At 37.0% G+C, this 25,837-nt stretch overlaps 5 protein-coding genes and 1 long non-coding RNA gene across 8 annotated transcripts; 3 read left to right on the top strand and 3 right to left on the bottom strand.

Annotated features, from left to right (window-relative positions):
- Positions 1-2,337: 2,337 nt before the first annotated feature.
- Positions 2,338-6,027, bottom strand: LOC132122967 (uncharacterized). The gene is made up of 3 exons (XM_059533531.1): positions 5,452-6,027; positions 4,041-4,380; positions 2,338-3,459 (listed from the first exon to the last, which is right to left on the bottom strand). The coding sequence occupies exon 3, from the start codon at positions 3,373-3,375 to the stop codon at positions 2,380-2,382; it is 996 nt and encodes a 331-aa protein (XP_059389514.1). The 5' UTR covers positions 3,376-3,459; positions 4,041-4,380; positions 5,452-6,027; the 3' UTR covers positions 2,338-2,379.
- A 501-nt stretch (positions 6,028-6,528) lies between these two features.
- LOC132122889 (uncharacterized) lies at positions 6,529-7,453 on the bottom strand. 2 transcript variants are annotated; one of them, XR_009426452.1, is made up of 4 exons: positions 7,355-7,453; positions 7,180-7,238; positions 6,895-6,952; positions 6,529-6,739 (listed from the first exon to the last, which is right to left on the bottom strand). It is a non-coding gene; the product is annotated as an uncharacterized LOC132122889 (long non-coding RNA). The 2 variants fall into 2 exon arrangements; XR_009426450.1 differs by having other exon boundaries at positions 6,529-6,748; positions 6,899-6,952.
- A 2,044-nt stretch (positions 7,454-9,497) lies between these two features.
- On the top strand, positions 9,498-15,724 carry LOC132150174 (cell death-inducing p53-target protein 1-like). The gene is made up of 5 exons (XM_059559225.1): positions 9,498-9,712; positions 12,935-13,088; positions 13,257-13,427; positions 14,042-14,312; positions 15,152-15,724. Exons 2-5 carry the CDS (start codon positions 13,004-13,006, stop codon positions 15,261-15,263), a joined length of 639 nt encoding a protein of 212 aa, XP_059415208.1. The 5' UTR covers positions 9,498-9,712; positions 12,935-13,003; the 3' UTR covers positions 15,264-15,724.
- Positions 15,725-17,945: 2,221 nt separating this feature from the next.
- Positions 17,946-19,217, bottom strand: polr3k (polymerase (RNA) III (DNA directed) polypeptide K). The gene is made up of 3 exons (XM_059559228.1): positions 18,989-19,217; positions 18,411-18,498; positions 17,946-18,255 (listed from the first exon to the last, which is right to left on the bottom strand). Exons 1-3 carry the CDS (start codon positions 19,097-19,099, stop codon positions 18,128-18,130), a joined length of 327 nt encoding a protein of 108 aa, XP_059415211.1. The 5' UTR covers positions 19,100-19,217; the 3' UTR covers positions 17,946-18,127.
- A 207-nt stretch (positions 19,218-19,424) lies between these two features.
- LOC132150190 (U11/U12 small nuclear ribonucleoprotein 25 kDa protein-like) lies at positions 19,425-20,576 on the top strand. Its single transcript, XM_059559226.1, has 5 exons — positions 19,425-19,874; positions 19,988-20,078; positions 20,150-20,255; positions 20,324-20,398; positions 20,518-20,576. Exons 1-5 carry the CDS (start codon positions 19,617-19,619, stop codon positions 20,573-20,575), a joined length of 588 nt encoding a protein of 195 aa, XP_059415209.1. The 5' UTR covers positions 19,425-19,616; the 3' UTR covers position 20,576.
- Positions 20,577-22,571: 1,995 nt separating this feature from the next.
- Positions 22,572-24,567, top strand: LOC132122778 (cell death-inducing p53-target protein 1-like). 2 transcript variants are annotated; one of them, XM_059533305.1, is made up of 6 exons: positions 22,572-23,058; positions 23,205-23,406; positions 23,591-23,707; positions 23,844-23,885; positions 24,011-24,158; positions 24,293-24,567. In XM_059533305.1, the coding sequence occupies exons 2-6, from the start codon at positions 23,271-23,273 to the stop codon at positions 24,399-24,401; spliced, it is 552 nt and encodes a 183-aa protein (XP_059389288.1). In that variant the 5' UTR covers positions 22,572-23,058; positions 23,205-23,270; the 3' UTR covers positions 24,402-24,567. The 2 variants fall into 2 exon arrangements, with proteins under 2 accessions (XP_059389288.1, XP_059389198.1); XM_059533215.1 differs by having other exon boundaries at positions 22,572-23,406.
- Positions 24,568-25,837: the final 1,270 nt, after the last annotated feature.

The following is a 25,837-nucleotide window of genomic DNA, read 5'->3' as shown; positions in this document are numbered from 1 at the left end:
TATGCAGAATTTTTTTTCCTCCCTTGATATAATTTAATAAGCATCAAATGCACTGAAAGATTTTAACACAGTTGGGGTCATTTTATTGATTATTATACTTGAATACAGACAATGTTTTGCTGACATCTAACAATGTTTACAAACATGGATACTCCTACATGTTTTTCATGCATTACAGTAAATTGTAAAGGAAAGAAAAAAAATGTCAGTGTCAACAATATTAAATGGATTAAAATTACAGTGTGTAAGGACCTGTCTGTTCCCCCCCCCCCCCCATTAAAATTTAACAGGAATAGATTGGAAGACCGTTTGCCTGAAATTTATGAACATGTTTGTGTATTAAAACGCTTCTATACAAGTTTTTAATAACAAGCTTAACTTCCCTGAAACCAGTAGGGGTGAAACATAATGATTTACATAATCTCCTCCATGTCTAATTCTAAACACTAAACCGTTATCTAACAATTTTTTTAATAGGGTATTTAATAGCTGGCTTCTGATTTGTAACAAACAAATATTTGCAACTGTAAACCAATGTACAGGATAGCTATTCTATCTTTCAATTCAGTGGAATTTAATGTTTTGTATAAAATGGAACAGGATGGAAATTTAAACTTGACTCCATAAAACATATTTAAAGCTAATCAAACTATAAAATCTTAAAACGTCTTAGAAACTACAACCCGAATTCCGGAAAAGTTGGGACGTTTTTTAAATTTTAATAAAATGAAAACTAAAAGACTTTCAAATCACATGAGCCAATATTTTATTCACAATAGAACATAGATAACATAGCAAATGTTTAAACTGAGAAAGTTTACAATTTTATGCACAAAATGAGCTCATTTCAATTTTGATTTCTGCTACAGGTCTCAAAATAGTTGGGACGGGGCATGTTTACCATGGTGTAGCATCTCCTTTTCTTTTCAAAACAGTTTGAAGACGTCTGGGCATTGAGGCTATGAGTTGCTGGATTTTTGCTGTTGGAATTTGGTCCCATTCTTGCCTTATATAGATTTCCAGCTGCTGAAGAGTTCGTGGTCGTCTTTGACGTATTTTCCGTTTAATGATGCGCCAAATGTTCTCTATAGGTGAAAGATCTGGACTGCAGGCAGGCCAGGTTAGCACCCGGACTCTTCTACGACAAAGCCATGCTGTTGTTATAGCTGCAGTATGTGGTTTTGCATTGTCCTGCTGAAATAAACAAGGCCTTCCCTGAAATAGACGTTGTTTGGAGGGAAGCATATGTTGCTCTAAAACCTTTATATACCTTTCAGCATTCACAGAGCCTTCCAAAACATGCCGTATGCACTTATGCACCCCCATACCATCAGAGATGCTGGCTTTTGAACTGAACGCTGATAACATGCTGGAAGGTCTCCCTCTTCTTTAGCCCGGAGGACACGGCGTCCGTGATTTCCAACAAGAATGTCAAATTTGGACTCGTCTGACCATAAAACACTATTCCACTTTGAAATAGTCCATTTTAAATGAGCCTTGGCCCACAGGACACGACGGCGCTTCTGGACCATGTTCACATATGGCTTCCTTTTTGCATGATAGAGCTTTAGTTGGCATCTGCTGATGGCACGGCGGATTGTGTTTACCGACAGTGGTTTCTGAAAGTATTCCTGGGCCCATTTAGTAATGTCATTGACACAATCATGCCGATGAGTGATGCAGTGTCGTCTGAGAGCCCGAAGACCACGGGCATCCAATAAAGGTCTCCGGCCTTGTCCCTTACGCACAGAGATTTCTCCAGTTTCTCTGAATCTTTTGATGATGTTATGCACTGTAGATGATGAGATTTGCAAAGCCTTTGCAATTTGACGTTGAGGAACATTGTTTTTAAAGTTTTCCACAATTTTTTTACGCAGTCTTTCACAGATTGGAGAGCCTCTGCCCATCTTTACTTCTGAGAGACTCTGCTTCTCTAAGACAAAGCTTTTATAGCTAATCATGTTACAGACCTGATATCAATTAACTTAATTAATCACTAGATGTTCTCCCAGCTGAATCTTTTCAAAACTGCTTGCTTTTTTAGCCATTTGTTGCCCCCGTGCCAACTTTTTTGAGACCTGTAGCAGGCATTAAATTTTAAATGAGCTAATTAAGTGGATAAAAGTGTAAAATTTCTCAGTTTAAACATTTGCTACGTTATCTATGTTCTATTGTGAATAAAATATTGGCTCATGTGATTTGAAATTCCTTTAGTTTTCATTTTATTAAAATTTAAAAAACGTCCCAACATTTCCGGAATTCGGGTTGTACTCAGGAAGTTCAAGAATGATTAAATTACATTACAAACAAAATTGCATGCACCGGTGTACACAAAATAAGCTTAACCTGACTTACTCCATTTCATTACAATTAATACAGTCATAGAATGTCCATTGCAAAGCAATCTCCATTTAGTACATTGTCAAACTCTGCACGAAACTCTGGATAAGAGCTGTATGTACACGGTAAGTCGAGAACTGCTCCACATGTATGTGCAACAGGCCTACGTCCAAGGCCACATGATACATTAAACATGACTTCGATTTTGTCTTTACACATGACAGTAGAGCCGGTACAGAATCGTGAGAAAGTCTCCAGCTTTCTTTGGTCTAGATTTTTCACATAGCGCTGCAGATGATTAAGGGTCAGCTGCTCTTGCTGGTTCAAGCAATCTTTTGCTGGCTTTATCATTTGTGACACTTTCTTGTTTGTAGCTTTCTTTGACTCGTATGCTTCAAGTATGCATTGTCTGGTCAGATTCAGAATGCCAGTTGGCATAATGGTCCGGAAGCAGTCAATTATAAATTTGGGCTCTTGAAGGAGGACTTTGTGAGCCATTGTCAAAATAGCAGAACGAATGTTTTCTTTTGGAGGCAAGCAGTATGAACCCATCCGTGAGAAGAGATCAAGTAAATCTTCTGCATTATTTTCATCCAGGTTGCCTTGAATAGCTTTTTCAACAACAGATTGCTCTGATGCAGACAGATATTTAAAAAATGAGGACATCAAGAGCTCTTCAACAACGGAGTCAACACCATCAATACAAGCCAATATAAATGCCGGAGACAACCTGATGGGCATCACACCATGATCAACATAGCCTTTCACCCACACTCTTCCAACAGCCTGCCACTCCCTCTCGGAGTAGTCTGGTCTCAGTCTTGGAACTCGTTCATCCTCACCCTCACACTGAGCAAGAACATCTTTCCAAAAGGCAGTGTACAGTTCACGTGACACTCCATCATCATCAATGGCATTTTCATTAGTGAATTCTACACGCAGGACTTGCTTTAATACTTCGGGTTTTGAGAAGATCTCCAAAACATCTTTTACTATATTGACCCTTCTCACTTTCACACTTTGGATTTCTTTCATGCTCTCATGATCCTCTGTTTCTTCAATCAGCTGTTCTGCAGAAAATGATCCTTCTGTCTGAGGTTGATCTATTAATGGTGGATTCTGCAGGATTCAAAAATAGTGTATTATAACATGAGAAGATAACATTGAAAACACTGTGCCTTTGTGATTTACAATTAACTAAAACCACATCCAAACCACTTCATGCGTACTGTTGATAATTGAATTGTATTACATCTATGGTGTCAGACTTAGCTGTTGTAAAGTTTAAATACATTAAGCATATGTAAATATATACCTCTGTCATGAGTGTGATAGTGACATTTTACAAGTTTCAGTAAATGTTAAAATGATACAGTAATTCTGTAATAGTTTACTCACCAAATGTCATTTCAAACATGTTTAACTTTGTTTCCATAAAACAAAAAATTTTAATTTGTGGAAGGAAAAACTCATTTGAATTTCTAAATGAACCAAAGGCTGTATTTTACTATTATTTACAGTGTAGAACGATTCCAAGGTTCTCCTGTTGTTTTCCACAGTAAAAAAATAAAATAAAATCAAAACAGAATAAATAACAGATTTTAAGCGTACTATCACTTTAAGGGTTTAAATTATGTTTTAAAAAAATAAGATAAAAAAAAATAGTACAAATAAATAAATAATATCATACATATAACTACCTGTCTAGGATCCCCATCTTCTGTATTCCAGGAAAGAGTGGAATCCAAAATGGCAAAATTATCATGTGAAATTCCAATCTGGATCTCGGAGTCCTCCAGTTCTAGATCATAAGACACCGCAACGAATGACCCTGGCTCTTCGCTCAAACACACCACATCATCAGATTCATGGTCATGAGGAGTGGATGCCCAATTTTCCTCTCTGGAATTTTGACTGGTAGAGAAATCTATCCTCTTCTTCAATGAGTGATGAATGATTGACAGGCACAGGATCACTTGTTTGGACAAGTGGTTGTCCTAATATTCTTGCCATGCTTCTGGTTCTCCTAGTACTCTCTGTCTGTTAAGGACAGGCAAATAAAATATATACAGTGTACATTATACCATTATTAACTCATTCTCCCTCTCTTTCTTTCTCGATCTAAATAGATATATAGAAGGCATATAAACATCTAAAGATATACAGTGTACATTATAACATTAGGGCTGTGAAAAAAATCGAATTCGATTTTCATGCACATCTCATCAGTAAAGACGCTCCTGTAATTACTAGTATATTTCCAGCACGTGCGTTCAGATCAGGGTTGCCTGGTTTTAACAACAAACCCTGCCCGTTTGCTTCTCAAAACTAGTCCAAAGCTAGCCCAATCGCCTTTCCATGGGGTTCCCCGATCAAAATTGCGTTTTGGCAGAAATGCTTTGGTAAAATTTGCATTTTAGGGGCTAAATATCACGTTTTTGGGAATGGGGTCGCTTCGACCCGCGGACATGAAAAACGACCGCAGACTTGGCAACATTTCAGGTGGGCATTTACTACACAGAGCCGTACGTAGTTCACGGACAAGCTACACAAAATCGCTTTTTAAATCGGCAATAAATCGCCAGCGATTTTGAAATCGATTTTGTGTAGATTTTCAGTGAAGTACGGATATGTGTAGTAAAGTCCAACCAGTGTTGCCAAGTCAGCGGTAGTTTTTCTTGTCCGCGAATTGAAGCGACCCCAATCCCAATAACGTGATGTTTAGCCCCTAAAATGCGAATTTTACCAAGGCAACCCTGCCAAAAAAAATTGTATTTTATCGCCTGGAACGAAACGCGATTGGGTTAGTTTTGAGAAGCAATTGGGCGGGTTTTGTTTTGAAAACCTGGCAATCCTGATCTGAACGCTGGAGAATACTAGGAGCGCCTTTACTGACTAGATGCGCATGAAAATCGCCTTCGATTTTTTGCACAGCCCTAAATTAATGTTTAATTCTCTCTTTCTCTAAATAGATAGATACAGGACAGGAAGCATATAAACACCTAAAGATATACAATGTACATAACATCATCAACATATTCTCTACCTCTCTCTCTATAAAATAGATTCACAACAGACAAGCACATAAATTACTTTTTTAATCCATCTTACCACTCTTGGCTCTCGTTCCAGTTCGTCAAGAGTAAAATCTGAGGACGAGTCTGATGAAACTTGGGGAGAACTGACCAAATCCTTTTCCATCGTGCATACGTACAGTCGTAGCATTCTGAGTTTACTCTGCTCATATAGTTCATTCACTGTAAGACTGAATGGAATAGTGGTCTGGCTGAAATCTCGCATCTCAAAGATATAGCTTGCAGTTGGGCCTTTTGAAGAAATCCCTTTAGGAAAAAACAAATCCTTCCCAATCATCATCAGTTCCTCAACCGAAGTGTTCTTTTTAACCGTCACATGTCGCGTTCCTCCTCCATGTCTTGTCCGAACCTGGTGAAATTCTCCTTTATAAAAATGAAGCCACCCAATTTCCAGTCGTCTGGTCTCTTTAGAAGCATGTTTGTTGCCGATACCTGAAAGTTTGCTTAATAAACACCCGTCATTTGCTGATGTACTGCCTCTTTTTTGGATCTTGTCTCTTAATCTCTGCAGTGCAGTGGACTTGGTGGTTTCACATGCTGCGAGTCTTTGACGGCAAAATGCTCTAACTGCAAGACGATCCCCATATCTAACAATATATTTTCCAAGTTCGTCTTCGGTCATAATTGCAATGACACTTATGTTGATCAAAAGGAAATTTCAGCTATAAATACATTGGCAACGAAAGCATGCATATTGATCAATTATCCTAACTGTAACAATTTACCTTATCCTCTTTTATTTTCTCAATCGAATCTTGAGAAATATCTCGTGACCTCAAAAAATCAACAAAATCTTCTTCCATGTTGAGATCTTTTGAAAAATTACGCTCTAAACACTCTCACCAACACATTAGTACGCTCTAAACACTCTCACCAACACATTAGCTAAATCAAAATGCATAAAACGGAAATTGCGATGTGTGTGCACGCCATAGGTTTCTCGTGCTCACGCAAAAGTGTCTCGTGAGCACGCAAAACATTTCTCGTGCGCACGTCATAGTTTCTCGTGCGCACCCGAAAGTCTGTGTTTTTATTTTTTTGTAAAGGTCACTTTAGGGGCTCCGTAGCAATGTTATAATTTCTCTGAAAAAAATAAATAAACAAAAAATAAAATAACTGTTAATAAACTATAAATAATTGTATGTTTTAGAAGGGTTTCTGGTGTGTGTCTGCAACCGTTCACTTATTTACACACCTGCAAAAGATGGGGTACATCCAGAGAAGTCTATTTATTGCCAGCCAGCATCAGACATCAGCAGCTGTCTGTCCACTCCCTCACAGGTGTCCACTACAGAGCCACATTTCTTTATTGACTGATGAATAAAAAAGAACATATGGGTAGTTTTTTATTTTTTAATTCAGTTCAGTATAACAGTGTATACAGTCATATATAATTTTGGATTAGGCCAAGCTGAAACACTATTTCAGTTATTTCAATGTCAAATAAATAATTAAATACTTACATAGTGCTGCTCTGTGAACCTTTTGAGATTTTTAGAGAAGTCATACTGGATTTTCTGAGGAGAGAAAATTATCAAAACCAGTTTTATGTAACTTACGTTATGTGTAAATGACTCGAAAAATAGGCTAATAGCCTAACGTTAACAGTTACGTTACATGGATGTGTAACTATTTAACAAACGTAAACGACAACAATAATTTTCTTTAAAAGTTAAAGAAAATAGTTACAATGAATAAACGTAAACATCATGCGTAAACCAAACTAATAATTATTGTTTGTGACCTTGTGTTTGTGGTCTCCATTTCGTCCCACAAAGTGCATTAGACTCGTAAGCATCGCGGCTATTAAATTAATGGTTAAAACAAACATTTAAAAAAAAAACATATCTAATGTGTCAGTGTAGGAATTAGTATACAAATAATAAATCTGTGTATTTATTTCGGAGTCTTTACTCAACCTTGCGCAGCGGTTGTTTCTTTGAGGAAAGGAGCCGTTACTTCTTTGTATTTGAATTCGCTCTTCCACGCACGCGCGAGCGAGCAAACAGCGGGAGCGCATTTTCTTCTTCTTGACAACAGCTGAACAATTATTTCTGAATAATTTAAACTTATTTTATTAGGCAAATTAAAAAACTCTAAATATTACTATTGTACCGATTGTTATATTTAGAGTATTTTTTTTATTAAATTAATGCGTTGAGACATATTTTAGTTGAATATACTGGCTGTTTAGAAGATTTTGTATGTCTTTTTGTTATTTTATTTATTTATTTATGTTTTGACAGAACAAGTGAGAAGATTTTTACAAACATTTAGGGGTTTTTTTCACATGGAAAGTGCCACAAAATCATTGTTCCATCACATTCCTAAAAAGTAAATATTAATAATAATAATAATCAGTCAAATTTAATTTTTGTCACATGAATCTCTGGGTTCTTCCAGATGCTGGCTTTTACAAGTGAGATCTTCCAGGAACCACTTTAATGTTAACAGAGCTTACAGTAACCATTTTTAAAATTTGAGTTCCTCCAGGAACCTCCAGAGCACTTTGAGGTCTCAGTGTAATGAAAGGGTGACTCCAGAACCTCAGAACTGGGAACAAAGTGCTTCAAGGATCCCATGAGTTCCTACACGAACTGCAAAGACTATAATGGTTCCTCCAGGAACCATATTATGAGAAAAAGAGCTTTGAGGCAATTAAAATACATTTTAAGGTTCCTGGAGTACTCAAAAGGATACCTGAGGCACCTTTAGTTTTTACAGTGTACAGTCTCAGAGTCATCGCTGCAACCAGGAGATGAAGAGAGCTGAGATCCACATCACCTAGCACATCTTCGTCTCTGCAAGCCCAGGGTGCTAGCACACCTAGTACCATTGCTAGAAGGGCGCCAGTCTTTTGAGTGAACCTATGTGGGAAATTGACTACAGAAAACAGACTTCACAGCTATTCAGGTGCTGTGGACTGACTTCAGGACATCCACTCTTCTGCTACATGTTTTTTTTGTCATCAATCATGTAGTTTGTTTGACATTTTTAGAGCCATAACTGTTGACACATATGATATGGATGGTCAAGTCATATGTGTCAACAGTTATGGTTCTAAAAATAACTATTAGACCTAAATTAATCTAGGACAAGACACTGAATAAGTCATATGTGCCTGTAACTTATTCAATTACTGCAAGAGGGGGATTGTGTTTACAAACATAGGACATAGAATGGACTTATGAAGGTTTAAGTTATTAGAACTCTCAAAGGGAGGACTGTGGGATAACAAATTTAAGAATCTTTAAGATTTTTATTTAACAACATTTATGAATTTAGCAGACACTTTTATCCAAAGCGACTTACAGTACATTTAGGAGATACATTTGTGTGTATGTGTGTTCCCTGGAAATTGAACTCACAACCTTTTGCGCTGCTAACATAATGTTCTACCACTGAGCCACAAGAACACTTTTATTGCAGTCTTTATCTGTTTATATATAGCCTTAATCTGTTTTAGCAGACTGATTTTCTGAGAATCTGTTTAAAATATGCTGATCCCATGTTCTGACATAGCATCACATAAAAAAACTAAAGTGCATTGTATTAAGCATTTAAGGTAAATGAGATGACATCAGACAAATGATTCTCTTATATAACGTTTGTAGCAAGACATATCCTGTAATAATTTTTTTGAATTTTTGATTTTTTTTTAAAGATAACTATAACCATTGTATTGTTGGATATTGCTAGAAATATTCCCGTAATATGAGTTGCAACGAACTTCACCTGGACAACTTTAAAGGCGATTTCCTCAATATTTAGATTTTTGTTGCACCCTCAGATTCCAGATTTTCAAATATCTCGGTCAAATATTGTCCTGTCCTAACAAACATAAATGGAAAGCTTATTTTTTCTTAATTTAAAAAAATGGACCCTTATGACTGGCTTTGTGGTTCAGGCAGGGTCACAAATGTTCCTTATTGTTATTCCCTTTAATTATGCTTCTCGAGTAAAAGAGGGAAAACTTGCCTCCTACTAAGGCGAAACCTTAACACATGAATATTAATTACGCAATGCTGACGTTGCTTTGTAGCCTCGCAAGAGGTCCTCTCAACCTAATTCATATTCAGTCCAAGCCTTGGCCATAGTAGGATATGTAAACTCGGCAGAGGGATTCACACACACCTCCCATCGCCCATGTTTACGTCAAATCCTTCCCAGCGGCGGATGTTATTGGAAAAGTGGGGCTACAAACGTGCACATATGAGCTGGAAAGCACTGAAAAGTTGTCAGGCCTGATATTTTCATAAACACGGTGGATCCAGAAGGTAAGGGTGTGTTGTCTGAGTGACTGTTAGTCTGTGTTTTGTGTGCTGGGAGCGTGGCTGCAGCCGCCAGGCCTGTGCTCGCATTAGTAACGTTCTGCATCGCCGAGTGGTTTTAATCGCTACGATGTTTATCGGTCCTGGAAAGTTGTTACGTTTCGTTTGTATATAATGCTTGGCTTTTTAACAGTTAAACTTCGTTACTAAATGACAGTGAGACATGTTAGCTTGCCAGGTTTGTTGCTGAGTCTACTGCGATGAATGAGGATCGCATGTATGCAACAAAGAGTCATTTTACACTTGTGTGCTATATTTGGGGATAGTATAACGTTAGATAGCCTACTGTGGCTTATTTTAGCTAGAATAACGGTAGCCTTTTCTTGTTAATGATGAGAGGCTAGTAACTAATGACACAATCAGCAATTTGCTGTTATTTGTCATGGAGAATCACAGTAATAGTGTAGTGATGCTGAAGGTTAGGGCAGTCTTATGTCATCGGTGCTAGTGGCGATGAAACAGGTTGGATGGATAATCGCTGATCTCTGTTTGAGCGCATCATCTACTCCAGAAAGCACCAAAACAAAGGCTTCTGTCTTTACACAAACTAGTAAGGCCAAAAAATGTCTTAAATCAAAGAAGAAAGTCTTAAATTCAAGCCATTAAACTTTGCATGCGTGCATTACAAAATTGTATATCTTACATAGTATGTTTGGTTTGTTTTCCAAAACAAATATCCAAACATCCTTAAATCAAGATACACTGAGATGCAAATTGAAAATAGTTAAGTGAGTTTATGCTCAAAACAAGAACAAATATCTATCAGTAGGTTGTAAAAAAAAAAAAAAAAAATTAGCATTTTGATTTAAGCAAATTTTTCTGACACCATTTGCAGATACATTTCTAATAAGACAAGACTTATTTAAGGTTATGTCTTATTGCTTCTCAAATAGCCTAAATGCATCTTGATTTAGCAATCAAGGACAACACTCTTTTTTTGCAGTTTGATCAGAGAGTACAGTAAAGTAAAAGTCAAATTAACTAAAATTAATTGGAGATCTGTTGAAAGTTTTATTCTCAAACTTTAAAGCATGCCTTATACAAAATACATTAAGCAACCATATTTTGACGAACTGTGTTGCATTTCTTAAAAAGTAATTTACCTTCATAAAACCTTCAGAAACCCTGGCAAACACACTATTTTTTGTGCTGGTTGGTCATTTGGACACGTTAAAATAGCCAAACATTAACCTTAATCTTATAGTTGGATTCCCTGCAGCTAACATTGAACAAATTAATACATAAAACCATGCCAAGCACGTTCAAACATCCAGAAGTTGTAAATTTTTTTTATCAATGTTGGTTAATTAGAATGTTTTTGTTAAAATATATTATATATCTGCTGTAGAAGAACAGTACCACCACTGGCCTATAGCTGGCGCTATTATTTTATGCTGGTATATAAGCTGGTGTACAGTCAGCGTGGATAAAATATTCAGATACATGCAATGTTAATGTTTGCACTAACGACACAAGAGAAATGTGTGGGATTTGTGGTTATGGAGAAGCATTCTGCATAATCATTTTCCATTATCTCAAATAATACAGGATGTGAACTGGGCAACAAACTACTCTCATAAATCAACAGCCGTTCGGTTCACACAACATTTATATGCTTCACATATAGCCTAGTAGTAGTCACATGCTTTTGTTTTCACATTTCCTGCTTAATCTCCATCATTCATAGGCTGGTGGTAACCATTCCAAAAAATGCAAATTAGATGTGTTTATATCACCTGCCAGATCATGAAAGGGGATACTGCTATGATGATACAATATTGGCATTTTGTTATGCCTATACTTCAATTTGGCTTTCAAATGAGGTGCTGTTTTCCCAAAGATCTTGTTTCTAATTTGCATTTGTTTTTTCTAAAAATGAATTAATTTTCTTTTCCCCCTACAAAATGACACATATTTCACTCAAAGGACGCAGTGCTTGACCTCTAGTTAGACTTGACCTACATGGTTCCAAGAATACTGTGCTATTGTTTCTACTGTAAATGTTATTACTTTAACTTCTCTAAGGCCCAAACTGTCTACTTAAACCCAGGTGCTGAAGATTACACTTACTACATAACATTGCATGGTATCCTAGTTATTATTTCATTTGTCTGTTTTTATTCTAGCTGTAGATTTCTGTAATGATTGGTAAAATCTTGAACAGTTGTACTAACTAGCTTACTAACTAACTTAACTATCTTTAACCATCAGGTAGGATGATGCACTTCACCATTCAGGCACATATATCATGAGGATTATGCATTATACACTACCATTCAAAACATTGAGGTTGGTAAGATTTTTTTTTTTATATTTATGAAGGGAATAATTAGTATTTGTCTCTTTTGCTCACTGGGACGGCCTTTATTTGTTCAAAAATACAGTATTGTGAATGTTATTACAATTAAAATGTATATTTAGAAAATATTTCAAAATGTAATTTATTTCCGTGATACAAAGCTGAACTCCAGACTACAGTGTCTCCTGCTCAAGAAACATTTCTTATCATCATCAATGATCAATGATCATCAATGATAAGCAGCTGTGCTGCTACATATTTTTGTGGAAACCATAATAAATTATAGCTCTAAAGAACAGCATTTATTTGAAAAAGAAAAATCACTTTCACTTTTGATCAATTTAATGCATCCCTTTTGAAAGAAAATATTAATCGTTGTTTGTTTTCATATAAATATATAAATCTTTTGTAGTGTCTGTTTTGATCAATTTAATGTGTCCTTGCTGAGTAAAAGCTTAAATTACTTAAAAAAAAATCTTATTAACCCAAAACCTTTAAAATAAATCTTAACTTTTGAATGGTTTATCATGAAGTATATTGATGTAGTGTTTACCTCAGACTCAAAGATGATCACAGACAGAACAGTGTTTTATCTCATAACTTGTAGTATTGGGATACAGGTGGCTTGACGGACTGACTCTTATTAGTCTAAAGTGCAAAGAAAATCTGTGTCCATAAGAGCAGATAATTCATGCTTATGGACACGTTGTTTTTATTTGTGGGCTCAGGGGAATGTAGAGGCAATGAGCCGCTGCAAATCGATGATAATTGGATCCACTTGAAATGCCTCGGCAACAGTAGTCAGGGATGGCACTATCACATTACACTATGTGGTTACTGAACCTGCGGCCTGTTTGTGTTCCCCTCAGAAACGCTGCTTGAACGTCAGCACAGTGTGAGGAGAGCTTCCTTCTCTGGCCTCCTTCCAGGGAACCAACATGTCCAGTGACCCCCCTCCTCCCTACCCAGGGGGCCCCAGTGCCCCGCTTCTCATGGAGAAAAATGGGCAGCCTCCAGTTCCTGGTAAATTCCTAGATATTTTTCTCATCTTTATAGACATTATTGACAGTCACTTTGATATACATATATCTCTTAAAATACATTTTATATACCTTATTTTACTACCACTTGCAAATCAAGCAGAAGGCATCTGAGTTGTTGTTTCTTGTATTTAAGTGTGTGTTTCCTCAGCTGCCAGTGCTCCAGTAACAACAGGGCCTCCACAAGGGCAGCCACTGCCTCCAGATTATGGACCTCCGCCTTATGAAGCTACACAATCAGGCTTTGTTCCTCCACACGTCCCAGGAGAAGGTCCCATGCCTAAGCCTGTGCATATGCCGATGCCCATGCCTCATCCTCACGGTGAGAGTGCCTTCCTAACTGAAACCGTTAGCAGTTCAGAAAGAAGAATTAGTTGTCAATTGAAATCAAAATCTGCTGTGATGCAACATATTTCTAGGAACAGGTCATTTTTTCCGTTCACAGTGAAACTAAAAGTGATGTGTCAGGGCTAGGAGCAGTATTTCACAAAATAAATCCTTTTCTCTTTTTTAATATACATCATGATTGATTGGTGTGTATATTATTCGATAGAAAAAAGCTTGTGTTTGTAATCTTGCATTAAAATGTAATAACTCGCACCGACCGAATTTACACTTTTAAAATCTTGTAAAGGAATAAATCATGCAAAAATTAATATTCTGCCATCATTCATGTCATTCTAAACCTGTATGACATTCTTTCTTGTGTGTAACACAAAAGAAGATATTTTGAAGAACCAAACTGAAAATTCTGTCATTAGTTACTCACCTTCACATCGTTCCAAACCCGCAATACCTTCCTGCATCATGTTACTCTTGTGAACGCGCGTCAAAGACTGACATAGAAGAGAATAAATTGTTGAATAAAGTCATTTTGTTTTCTTTGTGCGCAAAAATGATTCTTGTAGCTTCATAAAATTGCTGTATGTGCTGCAGGTGGTTACTATGCTCCGCCTGGACACTTTCCTCATCCGATAGCCGAGCACTATGGTCCGGGGCCCAGTCACTTTGCTCCAGGTCACACAGCCACAGTCCTCGCCCCTCCTGGTGCCACCACCACCACCGTGACTGTTCTACAGGGGGAGATGTTCCAGACGGATCCAGTGCAGACGGTTTGTCCACACTGCCAACAACCCATCCTCACCCACATCAGCCACGACATCGGCCTCATGAACACTCTCTTCTGTATGTTCTGCTTCTTTGTCGGGTAAGTGAGCTCTGGAACCAGACAGCTCAGTGTGAACTGGTGTTATGATCTCTGCAGGGTTATTATAGTCAAGTTAAACTAAAACTAAAACCACAACCATAAAAAGACCTTGTTATTTGAAATGGAGTATTAAAAAATCTATAATTTCTGCATTAATTTCAGCATTTAGTGTAACTTGATTTACTAAATTACTCAAACTGAAATAAAAATGAATAAAATCTACATAGATATATAGATATATAAAAAACGAATATGACAAAAACACAACATGATTACCAAAACTTTACAATGAAAACGGCAATTTATATACATATTAATTAAAAATATTAATAAAAACAATAACAGTCTCACAGTGATTCTAAAATAACACTGGACCTCTCTGTGAAATCGACTTTCTGTCAAGTTTTTTTCTTGACAGTTCTTTTTCTTAAACACTTATTATTATTATTATTATTATTATTATTATCAATTGAAAACTATTAATAAACCATGATTATTAAACCATGATAAAAAGAAATGTAAAAGAACAGGCATTATTTGAAGATTTTTGTTGTGTGTAATATTGTAAAAGTCTTTACTTTGACTTTTGATCAATTTAAACCATCTCTAGTGAATAAAAGTGTTCATTTTATTTCAGAACCTTACTGATGAACCTTTGAATGGTGGTGTACATGAATTTAAGTACAGAAATTAAAGCCGTTTTCAAAGCAGAAATGTTGTATTCAGATCATTGTGTGTCTGAATTGTATTTTTAATTTAGTTTTGAATAAATGAATACATAATGAGCCTACAGTAATACCTTTTCGAGATTCCTTCTGACTTTTGTCTTTGTTTTGCAGGTGTGATCTAGGTTGCTGCTTGATCCCCTGTTTGATTGACGAACTCAAGGATGTGACACACACTTGCCCGAACTGCAAGGGCTATATTTACACATACAAGCGCATATGCTAACACTTTATCCCATCAACGATCTTGCTGTGACCTCGTTCTGGTGGGTGTTGATGACTCGCTTTTTCGTGTTCATTTTGCCCAAGCTGACTGCTCATCTTTCCAGCCACTTCTCACTTCATGTAACCATTGATTCTCACTCATTTTGACATAGTTACTGATGCCTGTAAAATTAAGCAGCAGTCATTGAAGGATCGGTAGATTTTATATGCACAATGGTCAGGATTACATTGTATCATCCAAGTACTGTTTTATTTTTATTTTAGCAGTAGAGCAAAGTGTATACATTTAGAAAATATGTGAAAACATTAACCTCGCAAAGCTCATATGTGAATATTACAGAGTAGCGAAACTAAACGAAGTTCACTTCAGGGTCAGTGTTGTTGGATTGTAGGATTATTATTGTATGCATTATTGTTTTATTTTAACCTATTAAAATGAAATTCTTTGATGGCTGGGACTTTTGAAGTCCTGGAGTAACATTGTTGTTTTTATATGTGAAAATGTCAATGTATTTGGCATTTTATGCAAATGTCATGATTTTTTTCTTTCTTTCACTTTTGTTTCGGATTTCTTCTATTTGTCGATAAGGCTCATTTCAAGTTGATTTGAAAAATGCGTACCAATGTAACAGGCACTGTGTCGTTTTAGATGAATTATTTCTATTGGAAAAAGGGATCTATATGTCCATCTAAATCTCCTTTAGAGATGCTAGGAACAATTCAACCAAAATACACTTAATTATTTTGAACTGTGAATAAAAAAATTATAGCCATGATGCTTTTCAAACCACTTCACTAGCTGTTCTGTGTTGTCAGTAGGCTGTTTGAGACTTCTGTAAACTATCATCTGCTATTCACGTCAGTTTATTAATCATTACGGTAGATAGGTCTGTGTTTGCTGATACTAAGGTTGGGGTAGAAACGTCTATAATAACAGACAAGCATCGATGAACAGTTATTCTGCTGAAGAACATATTTAGAAGTGGTTGTTGCATATTTTGTCATTTCTACTTGCCATTTTGAAGTCGTCGTCCTAGACATTTCTGGTTAAAGCTGTTCAAAGCTGCTTTGCTGTTTGAGTTCACCGGCATGATGAAGGACGCTGCATGAAAACGCTGTAATCTTGCATAGCGCTCTATTGGGCCATATGTGCCCTCAGTGTGTCACGCTGCTGCACTGGGCTTCATAACTCAAAGCAGATTAACCCTTTGCTTATTAATACTTTGGGCAACATGGGACGTTTTTTTTTTTTGGTCAGATTGTGATTTATATACATAAATAATTAGTTGTCTGTCCTGGCTTCGAAACTGTAAATTTTCGGTTCTTCTTGTTCTGTCCATAAATGTGATTTACTGCTGAAATGTTACGAAATTTAAAAGTTACAACATCAGCAGTGCTATATATATACCTCTGTTTTTTAAAACGACACTAAGTAACATTTGGGTCTGTAGCGGTTAAAAAAAATAAATATAAAAATAACCCTGCATGCGTCTTGCGGAAGAACATTGTTTTGGTTGTGCTAATGTGCTTCGGCTCCGGTCCTCTGCGCGGATGAATGTAGTTCGACGGGCCGCTGTATCGGTGTGCGTGGTTTCTTTGATTTTACAATCGCGATATACCATTTTGAGTGATCTATGGTAATTTTTCTCATTCGTTGTGACGGCAAACTTTAAGCTTCGCTCTTCTCCCACAACATAAACGCTAAAATATTTCTCGGCTTACGGATATATGCTGATAAATAATGTAATGCACGGAAGACTGTCGTAGTAGCCTATGCAATTTCCCGCGAAATCCATCCTAACTGCTCAAAAAAAAAAAAAAAGTAAATATTATAGGGTAACTAAATTATATTTGGGTGAATTAAGGAAGTATTTACTCAAAAGGTTCCATAGTGTAGTTTTAAACGAGGATTTAGATAATAATTATGTTTTTCTGGTAGACAATCTGCCAACATTATAGCTGATTAACAGTCAGACTTTCCATCTTTCCATTGTACTTTTTAACACAAAACAACAGTCGCTCTGAATTCACAAAAGCCTTATTGTATGATTTTTTAAATCAGAAACAAACACTGAATTATATGCAGGTATTACAAACTGCCACATTAAGTTATGATTTCAGAGTATTCAGCAGTTAAAATTACAATGTACTATTGTCTGACTAAAAAAATAAGGATGACCTCATCCCATCCAGCTTAATTCCATCCTATCAACCATGACCTGTAATATCAAGACACCTCACCGTCATCTGCAAAAACTACATGTCTGTCTGATTATTGGAAGATAATCTCCAGTAAATATGTATGCATGACCATGGGGTTTACTTACACAATCCAGTCTGGCTCCCTTTAATATGCTCTTGACTACGTAGGTCTACTTGCTTTGTGAAGTGACTTGATGCTGTTGCAGAAAATAGATGTGTTCAAGCTTGTGTTGCAGGAATGCTGCTGTAGATAAATGCCTTGAGAATAGTATATGGCACAACAGCAGATGCCATGCTCAACTCAAGTCTCAAATGTGATGTAAAACAAAACTTATGGACTGACTGAACAAATAAAAAGACAAACTGTATCATATATGAAGAGTAATTTTATTAATTGCACACCCACACAAAAATCAGTCATCAGGCCAACGAAGCTCATATAGTTACTGTCTTAATGATACATACACATTCTGTAAAAGTGAAAATAAAGTAGTTAATGAAGAATAAAGGGGTGTCTGTCGTTTTGAATCCAAATACACGACACAGTATCATCAAGTTTTGGCTCCAACAAATAAATATAAATCTTCTATATGGAAACTGAATATTCTGTTATGAGCACATATTCTGAGCCTCAAAATAAAGTTTAAATCTGAGATCTCTGATTTAGTCTCTCCAGCGATGCCCACATTGTATATTGCAGCACTTGTAGAAGGTTGTCATTGGTTCATCAGCAGACCTAGTCTGAATCTGCATAAAGTAGGCCCTTGGGTGCTCACATTTTGGACAAGGTTCTGCAAAGAAATATTATGATGTGTTATACCTCAAAACGAATTGAGAATAATTAAAAACATTAATTTAAAGCCACCAGGACTTTTAGTAAAATATTCACTGTGCATACAGGTACTGTATAATAATAAATAATACACTACAAAATACATGGTTTTACCTGGAGTGGAATCCACATTTTCCCAAGCAGCAGAGCCCCCGAGAACATCATCAACCTCCTTCAGTTTGGGGTACTTTCTGTTATTTACCTGTCAAAACAACCTACAGTTAATTCCACACACTCCGCCTACTACAAAGGTATCATTGGCTGATACTATGTAGAAAACATGGTGCATGTCTTTCATATTCAGATGCAGTAGAATTATTTATTTTATTCAAATAAACGTATTACATGCGTTATAAAAGTAAGGTTCACGTTCTGTTCCAGCATTACATGCATTTGAATGGAACGTTCACATTGTTTAATGCGAATTTAGTATGCTTTATCGTTATGTTAAAACATTAATCATATCATGTTTCAGAATCACATGTTCGCACGTCACATGTGTTGGAATCGAACAATACTTTTATTTCACGAGTAATCTAATCGAAGTTTCACAGATATGCTTGAATCATAACGTCCAATCATTTCATATTCAAAGTATTTCATTGTGTTCCATTTAAAAACGAACTACAGATAACCACGTATTTAAACAGAGCGTTCAAACGAGTTTCTGTGTTGTTATGGTGATTTGTTACCTTCCTCGTGATGTTGTGCACATATGGACATGTGTTACACGCGAATCTGAAGCATCTCTGTCCCTCCTCCACGATCAACACATTCCCACAAGTTGGACAAAACAGGAGCATTTTCAACCTGTTATAAATAATATTGTATACTAAATACTGTTATTTTTTTTCTTTTTCTGATGCAACTGAAGTTGGTGTTTACATATATTCTCATGCCTAGTCGCTACAGGAAACACGTAATGTGAACGTGCCTCACTATTTTATGCTCGACATGAAACGAAATATAAACGCGAATAAACATCAACTATATAATAATGTTATATATACTTATAACTGTCAGGAACTATATATATGTGTTATATTAAATTAGTTAAATGTTAAGAATTATATAGTTAATATCGGAAATATAACATAGAAACGTAAGCGGAACTAAAGTTTAGTGTATCACAGAAATATTCCGACAGCGTGTTTGTTAAAAAAATGGATAAGGAATGTTGGAACGCAACAGAACTGTAATGTTAGATGTTAAAATTTTATCCGAGATAATTTGCCAGCGGTACCATAATTCCGTTTAAATTCACTAATTGGTTTAATAAACATGGAAAGAACTTGACGCCTTAATGTCTCGTATTTCTGGATGCTAGACTTGCGTCAAGGAGTTTTCGCTTGTCAGTTGAACATGGATGAATTAAAGGAAGAAAGCCTAAAGAATGTCGACGAGGCCGAGTTTGAAGGGAAAACTGTTGTAGATGAAACTAAAGAAGAACAAGAAGATGAAGAAGAAGAAGAAGAAGATGAGGAGGAGGCATTGCCACACTCTGAATTTCTTGACATCTTTGAGGAAGGACTGGCTCTGATGGTCCAGGACCCTTTATTATGCGACCTGCCAATTCAGGTCGACCGTCCAACTTGTTTTAATAGAATAAAATTGAAACAAGCTTCATATTTGAATGTATTAATTCATAAGGTCTAGAATTCAGAATCTTTTCTGATCTTTTAAATGTTCAGGTCACTTTGGAGGAGGTGAACTCTCAGGTGGCTCTGGAATATGGTCAAGCCATGACTGTTCGTGTTTGTAAGGCTGATGAAGAAGTCATGCGTGAGTTTTCTTGGAATTTTTTGGAACTGCTATACATTTATTGGTTCTAACTGGAGCAAATCTCTTCACAGCTATTGTTGTCGTGCAGTCTGCAATGGTTCTGGATCTGAAGAATGCCATTCGCAGATATATGGAGCTAAAACAACAACGAGAGGGAGGTGTCAAGCACATCAGCTGGTGAGACATGAAAAAAGTATAGGGTGTAATTTTGTATTTATTTTTCCTAATCTACTTTCTCTGTCAAGGAAATACGTGTGGAGGTCATTTCATCTGGTCTTCAATGGAGAAAAGTTAGAAGATGACAAAAGAAAGCTGAAGGAGTGAGTCCAAATAATCAGTTGCTTTTGTAGAAATTTGTTAACTTGTGTTCGTTTTGTTTCTCAGTATTTACGGTGCTTTGAATTATAATATGTTTTGATTGTGTTTCCTCTTTTCTCAGCTACGGGATCAAGAATAGAGATGAAGTGACGTTTTTAAAGAACCTGAGAAGTAAATGAACAGTTCTCTTTAACGGGTGAAATTTGTAAATAATGAATAGACATTTAAATGAAATGTTCACCCCAAAATTAAAAACTCATCCCCATGATGTTCCCTACCAAATACTGTTCCCTGTTATTTTTCTGTGCAACAAAAAAACAAACAAAAATACAAAACAAAAAATATATATGTTAATATATATAAAATATATATAAAATTATGTCATTAATAACTCACCCTCATGTCGTTCCAAACCCGTGAGACCTCTGTTTATCTTCGGAACACAGTTTAAGATATTTTAGATTTAGTCTGAGAGCTTTCTGTCCCTCCATTGAAACTGTGTGTATGGTACACTGTCCATGTCCAGAAAGGTAAGGAAAACATCATCAAAGTAGTCCATAGCCTCTTTCACACTGCATGTCGGACCCGGCAAATTGCCGGAACATTGCCGGGTCGCCTTCTCTGTGAAAGCAAACACGTCCTGGAATTGATTCCGGCATTGAACCCGGGTCGGGGACCTAGTAACATTGCCGGGTTCAGTCCCGGGACGAGTGCTGTGTGAACAAAAGCCAGATCTAATTTCGTGTCGTAGTGATGATGCACGTTATCGCGTGACTCTTTTACCGGCTGTTTTGAAGGAAGATCAACATTTGCGACAAAAAAAAATATGTGCAAACTGTGATAAAGCAGAGATCAGTTAGTTACTCACTTTCCGCGCTGACGCTGAGATCGTTCACTAGCTTCACTGAAAGTATAATGTGCCTAACGTTTTCGACTCGTACATTACATGTCACGCCGTGATGTTACGTGTCATTACGGGATCTTTACGGGTTGTGTGTGAAAAGCATGCACATATCCCGGGTAATCATTGGCAGTGTGAAAGTGCAAAATCTAGTGACCTGGGAACAATTGCCGGAACACTTTACCCGTGTATTTGCCAGAATCGCAGTGTGAAAGGGGCTTATGTGACATCAGAGGGTCAGTTAGAATTTTTTGAAGCATCGAAAATACATTTTGGTCCAAAAATAGCAAAAACTACGACTTTATTCAGCATTGTCTTCTCTTCCTTGTATGTTGTGAGAGAGTTCAAAACAAAGCAGTTTGTGATATCCGGTTCGCGAACGAATCATTCGATGTAACCGGATCTTTTTCAACCAGTTCACCAAATCGAACTGAATCGTTTTAAACGGTTCGCGTCTCCAATACGCATTAATCCACAAATGACTTAAGCTGTTAACTTTTTTAATGTGGCTGACACTCCCTCTGAGTTCAAACAAACCAATATCCTGGCGTAATGCATGCACTCAAACAGTACACTGACTGAACTGCTGTGAAGAGAGAACTGAAGATGAACACCGAGCCGAGCCAGATAACGAACAACAGACTGACTCGTTCACGAGTCAAGAACCGGTTGCATCGGTTTTCGGATCACCAGTAGTTCTTTTGGACAGCTCGATTCAATAAAACGGTTGAAGAAAATGGTTCACCGGTTCTTTTGCGCTCAACGTAATGGCGTCATTGGCGATGATTGCCCTTGATTCAAGCCTTCGGTTTACCCGCGCTCATAACACTAGCACAGAATCAGTTCAGAATCAATCACCAAAAGAATCAGTTCGGTTCAGACGCTCTGTGTGTCAGTCTGCTTCACACTGAATCACACATGTGCAGTATCATCAGCTCCTCTGTTCTCGAATCGGACGCGTCTGACAGAAACGGTTCTTGACTCGAGAACGAGTCATTATCTGGCTCGACTCGGTGTTCATCTTCAGTTCTCTCTTCACATCAGTTCAGTCAGTGTACTGTTTGAGTGCATTAATTACTCCAGGATATTGGTTTGTTTGAACTCAGAGGGAGTGTCAGCCACATTAAAAAAGTTAACAGCTTAATTAATTTGTGGATTAATGCGTATTAGAGACGCGAACCGTTTAAACCGATTCAGTTTGATTTGGTGAACTGGTTCAAGAAGATCCGGTTACATCGAATGATTCATTCGCGAACCGGATATGACAACTTTATTCTTTTTAGTTAGACCAAAAACAAAACTGTCACATTTGCAAAGATGCAAATGTGTGATAGTCCTCCTTTTCTAAGATCCGTAGTTATTAACATGTATTCATGGTACATCCTCAAAACCGCTGATTCACTGGAAGTAAATGTCTCATAAAGTGCTTACAAAAATCATATTTTATGTTGCTTTTATATTGATCAAAATAATGAAATCTGAACATGGTGAAAATGAGTCGCTTTCAAAGGTGCAATTTAGGTCCCGCTAATGTTGCTTGCTAAAGTGCTTAATATTAAAGTCCCACCAGATTCGCTGCAAAACTATAGATATTTGTAGTTTAAGTCTGGATGTGAGTTAGTAGTAAAATACAGGTAAACCACACGCTTTAAATATTACGGAGATGTTCCTCATACTGTTCCGCTACAATATGACCAGCCTCTTATTTCCTTATTACTGCAATGTGAAGAGCGACTGAAGAGACACTGCATCAATGCATGGGTAATTGTTAAAATATAGTAATTATTTTTGAATTTGAATTCTGTAATTGCACTAGGGTTAAACAATATTTTTCATATCAGGAATACACTTTCTTTTCCTTTTAAACAGCCATAGCTTCTGTTATGAAACTATCGTATCTATTTCAGAGTGGATGCAGTATGAAGGTCTGAGGCTTTTGGAGGTTTAAGTGAAGCGTCATCTCGAGCCTCAACATGTCTGATGTACAGCTGATGAACATTTTTGAGGAACTGAACCGGCTGTCCTTTAGCAGACAGCAGCTGACTGACAAACGCAACATCCTGGCTTTGCTCATCCAGTTCAAGAAAAACAATGGCCAGAATGAGCAACGTGAGTCAAATTAACTTGAACTACTTGATGACAAGAAGCCAAATAAACAGTGAAAGACATTTACAGATTCTTCTTAAATAAAGAATTTGGTTATATATGCAAATATCGTGATTTCTCATTATATAGTGTTACAGTATGTAAGGAAAAAGCGAATGTTGCTCACACGAGATCTTGTAACCAACAGAGTATCCCAGTGAGGCTGAAGAACTCAAAGAGATTGATGAGCAGCTTAAAGTTCTCACTGAAAAGAAGATTGAACTGGAGAATTTGCAAGAAAGGCTGGGAGGCAGTCATTTAATAGGTAGGACAATATGATATCTTGAACAGATATTCTTTTTTACAGGAAATATTCTTAAAACATTAGGAATTTGACATCTGTATTTGTATTTGAAGGTGCAGTTCTTTTTTCATATGTCCTTATGTTTTGATTGTTCCAGACACAACTGTTTCAACTACAGAAAGTCCGCCATCTTATCCAGGTTAGTAGGTTTTGACACTAGTTTCTGTGATGGTAAGGTGGGATTTTTTTTGCGACAACTACACATTTACAAAATCCAACTGGACCAGAGCTTCCTGAAAGCGGCTCATGTTTGTTTTTCCTCAGCTCCGCGGGTGATTTTGGAAATTGGTGAACTTCCTCGACACTCAGCTCCGACACAGTGTCCATTCTGTCGCCAGTATGTTACCACAGAGGTCACAACCAAAGCTGGCAGTGCGGCCTATATTGTGTGTTTTATTTCCATTCTTTTTTGGTGAGTTGAACTGTCGTCTGATATTTGACTTATTTATTCTGATTTACGTCCACTATGCCACTGTGATTACCATTCTATCTTTCTATTAAGGGTTAAACATGACAGATTTGTGTTCTTGACTGTTTCTTTTGTAGTTGTATAGCTGGATGCTGTCTCCTCCCATTCTGCTTGGATAGATGCAAAGATGTCATTCACAAGTGTCCAAAATGTCGGAGTCACATACAAACATGCAAAAAGCTCTGAGGAGGGAAACGTTTGAATCCCGTAATGTGAACTGAAATGAAATGGTTGCTGGAATTGTTTCCGCCGGTGTCATGCCCATGGAATTACCTGGAGTGGCTTTTTTAAAGGATGTGATGGCGCTATCTCACGGTTCGCTCTCTGTGAGGATTAAGCCGACTTTTCGGTTTGTCTTACCACTGATCTACTAAGCTACACTGAAATAGCACCAGATCTCTAGATTCAAGACAGGACTCTCGGCTGTACATCGTGCAAACTGCTGAATCAAGGAGAATTCGTCTAAGACAACTGTACATTTGTGGCTACTGTGGCTTAATTATAAACACTATCTTTAACTCATATTTACCCTAGTAAAAACATATTACATTTTAGTACGATCGTCACTTCCCAATGCAAACACGCCCAATAAAACGGCCCCACCCCTGTCACTTGATTGACAGGTTTCCGTGTAGACGTTGGAAATTCAAATGCAAAAGGTATTGCCATTCCATTTGAGTTTTGGCAGTTTACATGCACAGTGCAGAGAGAGTGAAAAGGCAAATGTGGTAATTAATATTGCTATTTAAATATGACAGGTTCATAGCTCCTAAGATATGGGAAACACAATTGCAAACGGACTTTGCATTTCCATTTTAAATTTGACAGACACTGTGCGTTCACTTAATCGAAAATGAAAACGGTAATGCGCGATTTGCATTTGGATTGTGTCACATTTTATGCGTCCACAAATTGAAAACGCAATTGCAAATACAATTTGCAATGCCTTTTGAATAAAGTCCGCAATATCATTCCATAGTTTGGTCAAAAATCAAGACCACAGCGGTCTCTTTGAATTCGGTGCAGCATACCAACTGGATTGATACCCAATGTTCCCATGTTGGCCATTTTGATCTTAGCTTTGCTGTATTTTACAAAAGCATTAGCTTATGGTTACAAAACTCTGTATGTGTCTTTGGCATCATGCCCTGATGGTACTCAAAACGTTTCAGGGCAACACCACCTTGTGGTCAAAAAATGCTATTAGCTTTTTGTTATTTTTTCATGAGACTGGTCTTGATGGATTTTCTTGGATCATGCCGAGAACATCGATACTAATTACACCACAAATGTCCTGTCTGGCATTTTGATTTTCAAACATGCTTCCCCTCCTAAACCACTGGCCCCATTTTCACCAAATGTGACAATCTTCAAATGTAAATAATCATCTTCAGATTTGCTTGTGAAATAAATGTTTCTTGATTTAAGGAAGTAGACATCCTTAGGCAAAAGAAGGTCCTTGTAATGCTTTGCAGTGCTTTGTTAAATTTGCACCATCAAAATTAAACAAATGAAAAATTGGCTTCAAACTTTCATTTTCCATTTCTTTGGAATAATTCACAAACGGATAATTGTTCCTCAGTTTAATTTTCAATTCTACAAGCTTGGGTTGTTGCGTCCGA

Source organism: Carassius carassius, chromosome 1, assembly GCF_963082965.1.
Source record: "Carassius carassius chromosome 1, fCarCar2.1, whole genome shotgun sequence".
Classification (NCBI taxonomy): Eukaryota; Metazoa; Chordata; class Actinopteri; order Cypriniformes; family Cyprinidae; genus Carassius; species Carassius carassius.
The sequence above is the reverse complement of the archived record's forward strand: the minus strand, read 5'-3'. Positions and strand labels throughout refer to the sequence as shown.

Excerpts from the sequence above, each read along its gene's own strand:
- LOC132122967 (XM_059533531.1), bottom strand. The coding sequence starts at position 3,375 with ATGAAAGAAATCCAAAGTGTGAAAGTGAGAAGGGTCAATATAGTAAAA.
- LOC132150174 (XM_059559225.1), top strand. The coding sequence starts at position 13,004 with ATGTCCAGTGACCCCCCTCCTCCCTACCCAGGGGGCCCCAGTGCCCCG. Across the intron at positions 13,428-14,041 it reads GCCCATGCCTCATCCTCACG|GTGGTTACTATGCTCCGCCT; the intron begins GTGAGAGTGCCT and ends TATGTGCTGCAG. Across the intron at positions 14,313-15,151 it reads ATGTTCTGCTTCTTTGTCGG|GTGTGATCTAGGTTGCTGCT; the intron begins GTAAGTGAGCTC and ends TTTGTTTTGCAG.
- polr3k (XM_059559228.1), bottom strand. The coding sequence starts at position 19,099 with ATGCTCCTGTTTTGTCCAACTTGTGGGAATGTGTTGATCGTGGAGGAG. Across the intron at positions 18,499-18,988 it reads TGCACAACATCACGAGGAAG|GTAAATAACAGAAAGTACCC; the intron begins GTAACAAATCAC and ends TTGTTTTGACAG. Across the intron at positions 18,256-18,410 it reads AAATGTGGATTCCACTCCAG|AACCTTGTCCAAAATGTGAG; the intron begins GTAAAACCATGT and ends ATTTCTTTGCAG.
- LOC132150190 (XM_059559226.1), top strand. The coding sequence starts at position 19,617 with ATGCTAGACTTGCGTCAAGGAGTTTTCGCTTGTCAGTTGAACATGGAT. Across the intron at positions 20,079-20,149 it reads GGCTGATGAAGAAGTCATGC|CTATTGTTGTCGTGCAGTCT; the intron begins GTGAGTTTTCTT and ends ATCTCTTCACAG. Across the intron at positions 20,399-20,517 it reads GACAAAAGAAAGCTGAAGGA|CTACGGGATCAAGAATAGAG; the intron begins GTGAGTCCAAAT and ends CTCTTTTCTCAG.
- LOC132122778 (XM_059533305.1), top strand. The coding sequence starts at position 23,271 with ATGTCTGATGTACAGCTGATGAACATTTTTGAGGAACTGAACCGGCTG. Across the intron at positions 23,407-23,590 it reads CAATGGCCAGAATGAGCAAC|AGTATCCCAGTGAGGCTGAA; the intron begins GTGAGTCAAATT and ends TGTAACCAACAG. Across the intron at positions 23,886-24,010 it reads AAGTCCGCCATCTTATCCAG|CTCCGCGGGTGATTTTGGAA; the intron begins GTTAGTAGGTTT and ends GTTTTTCCTCAG.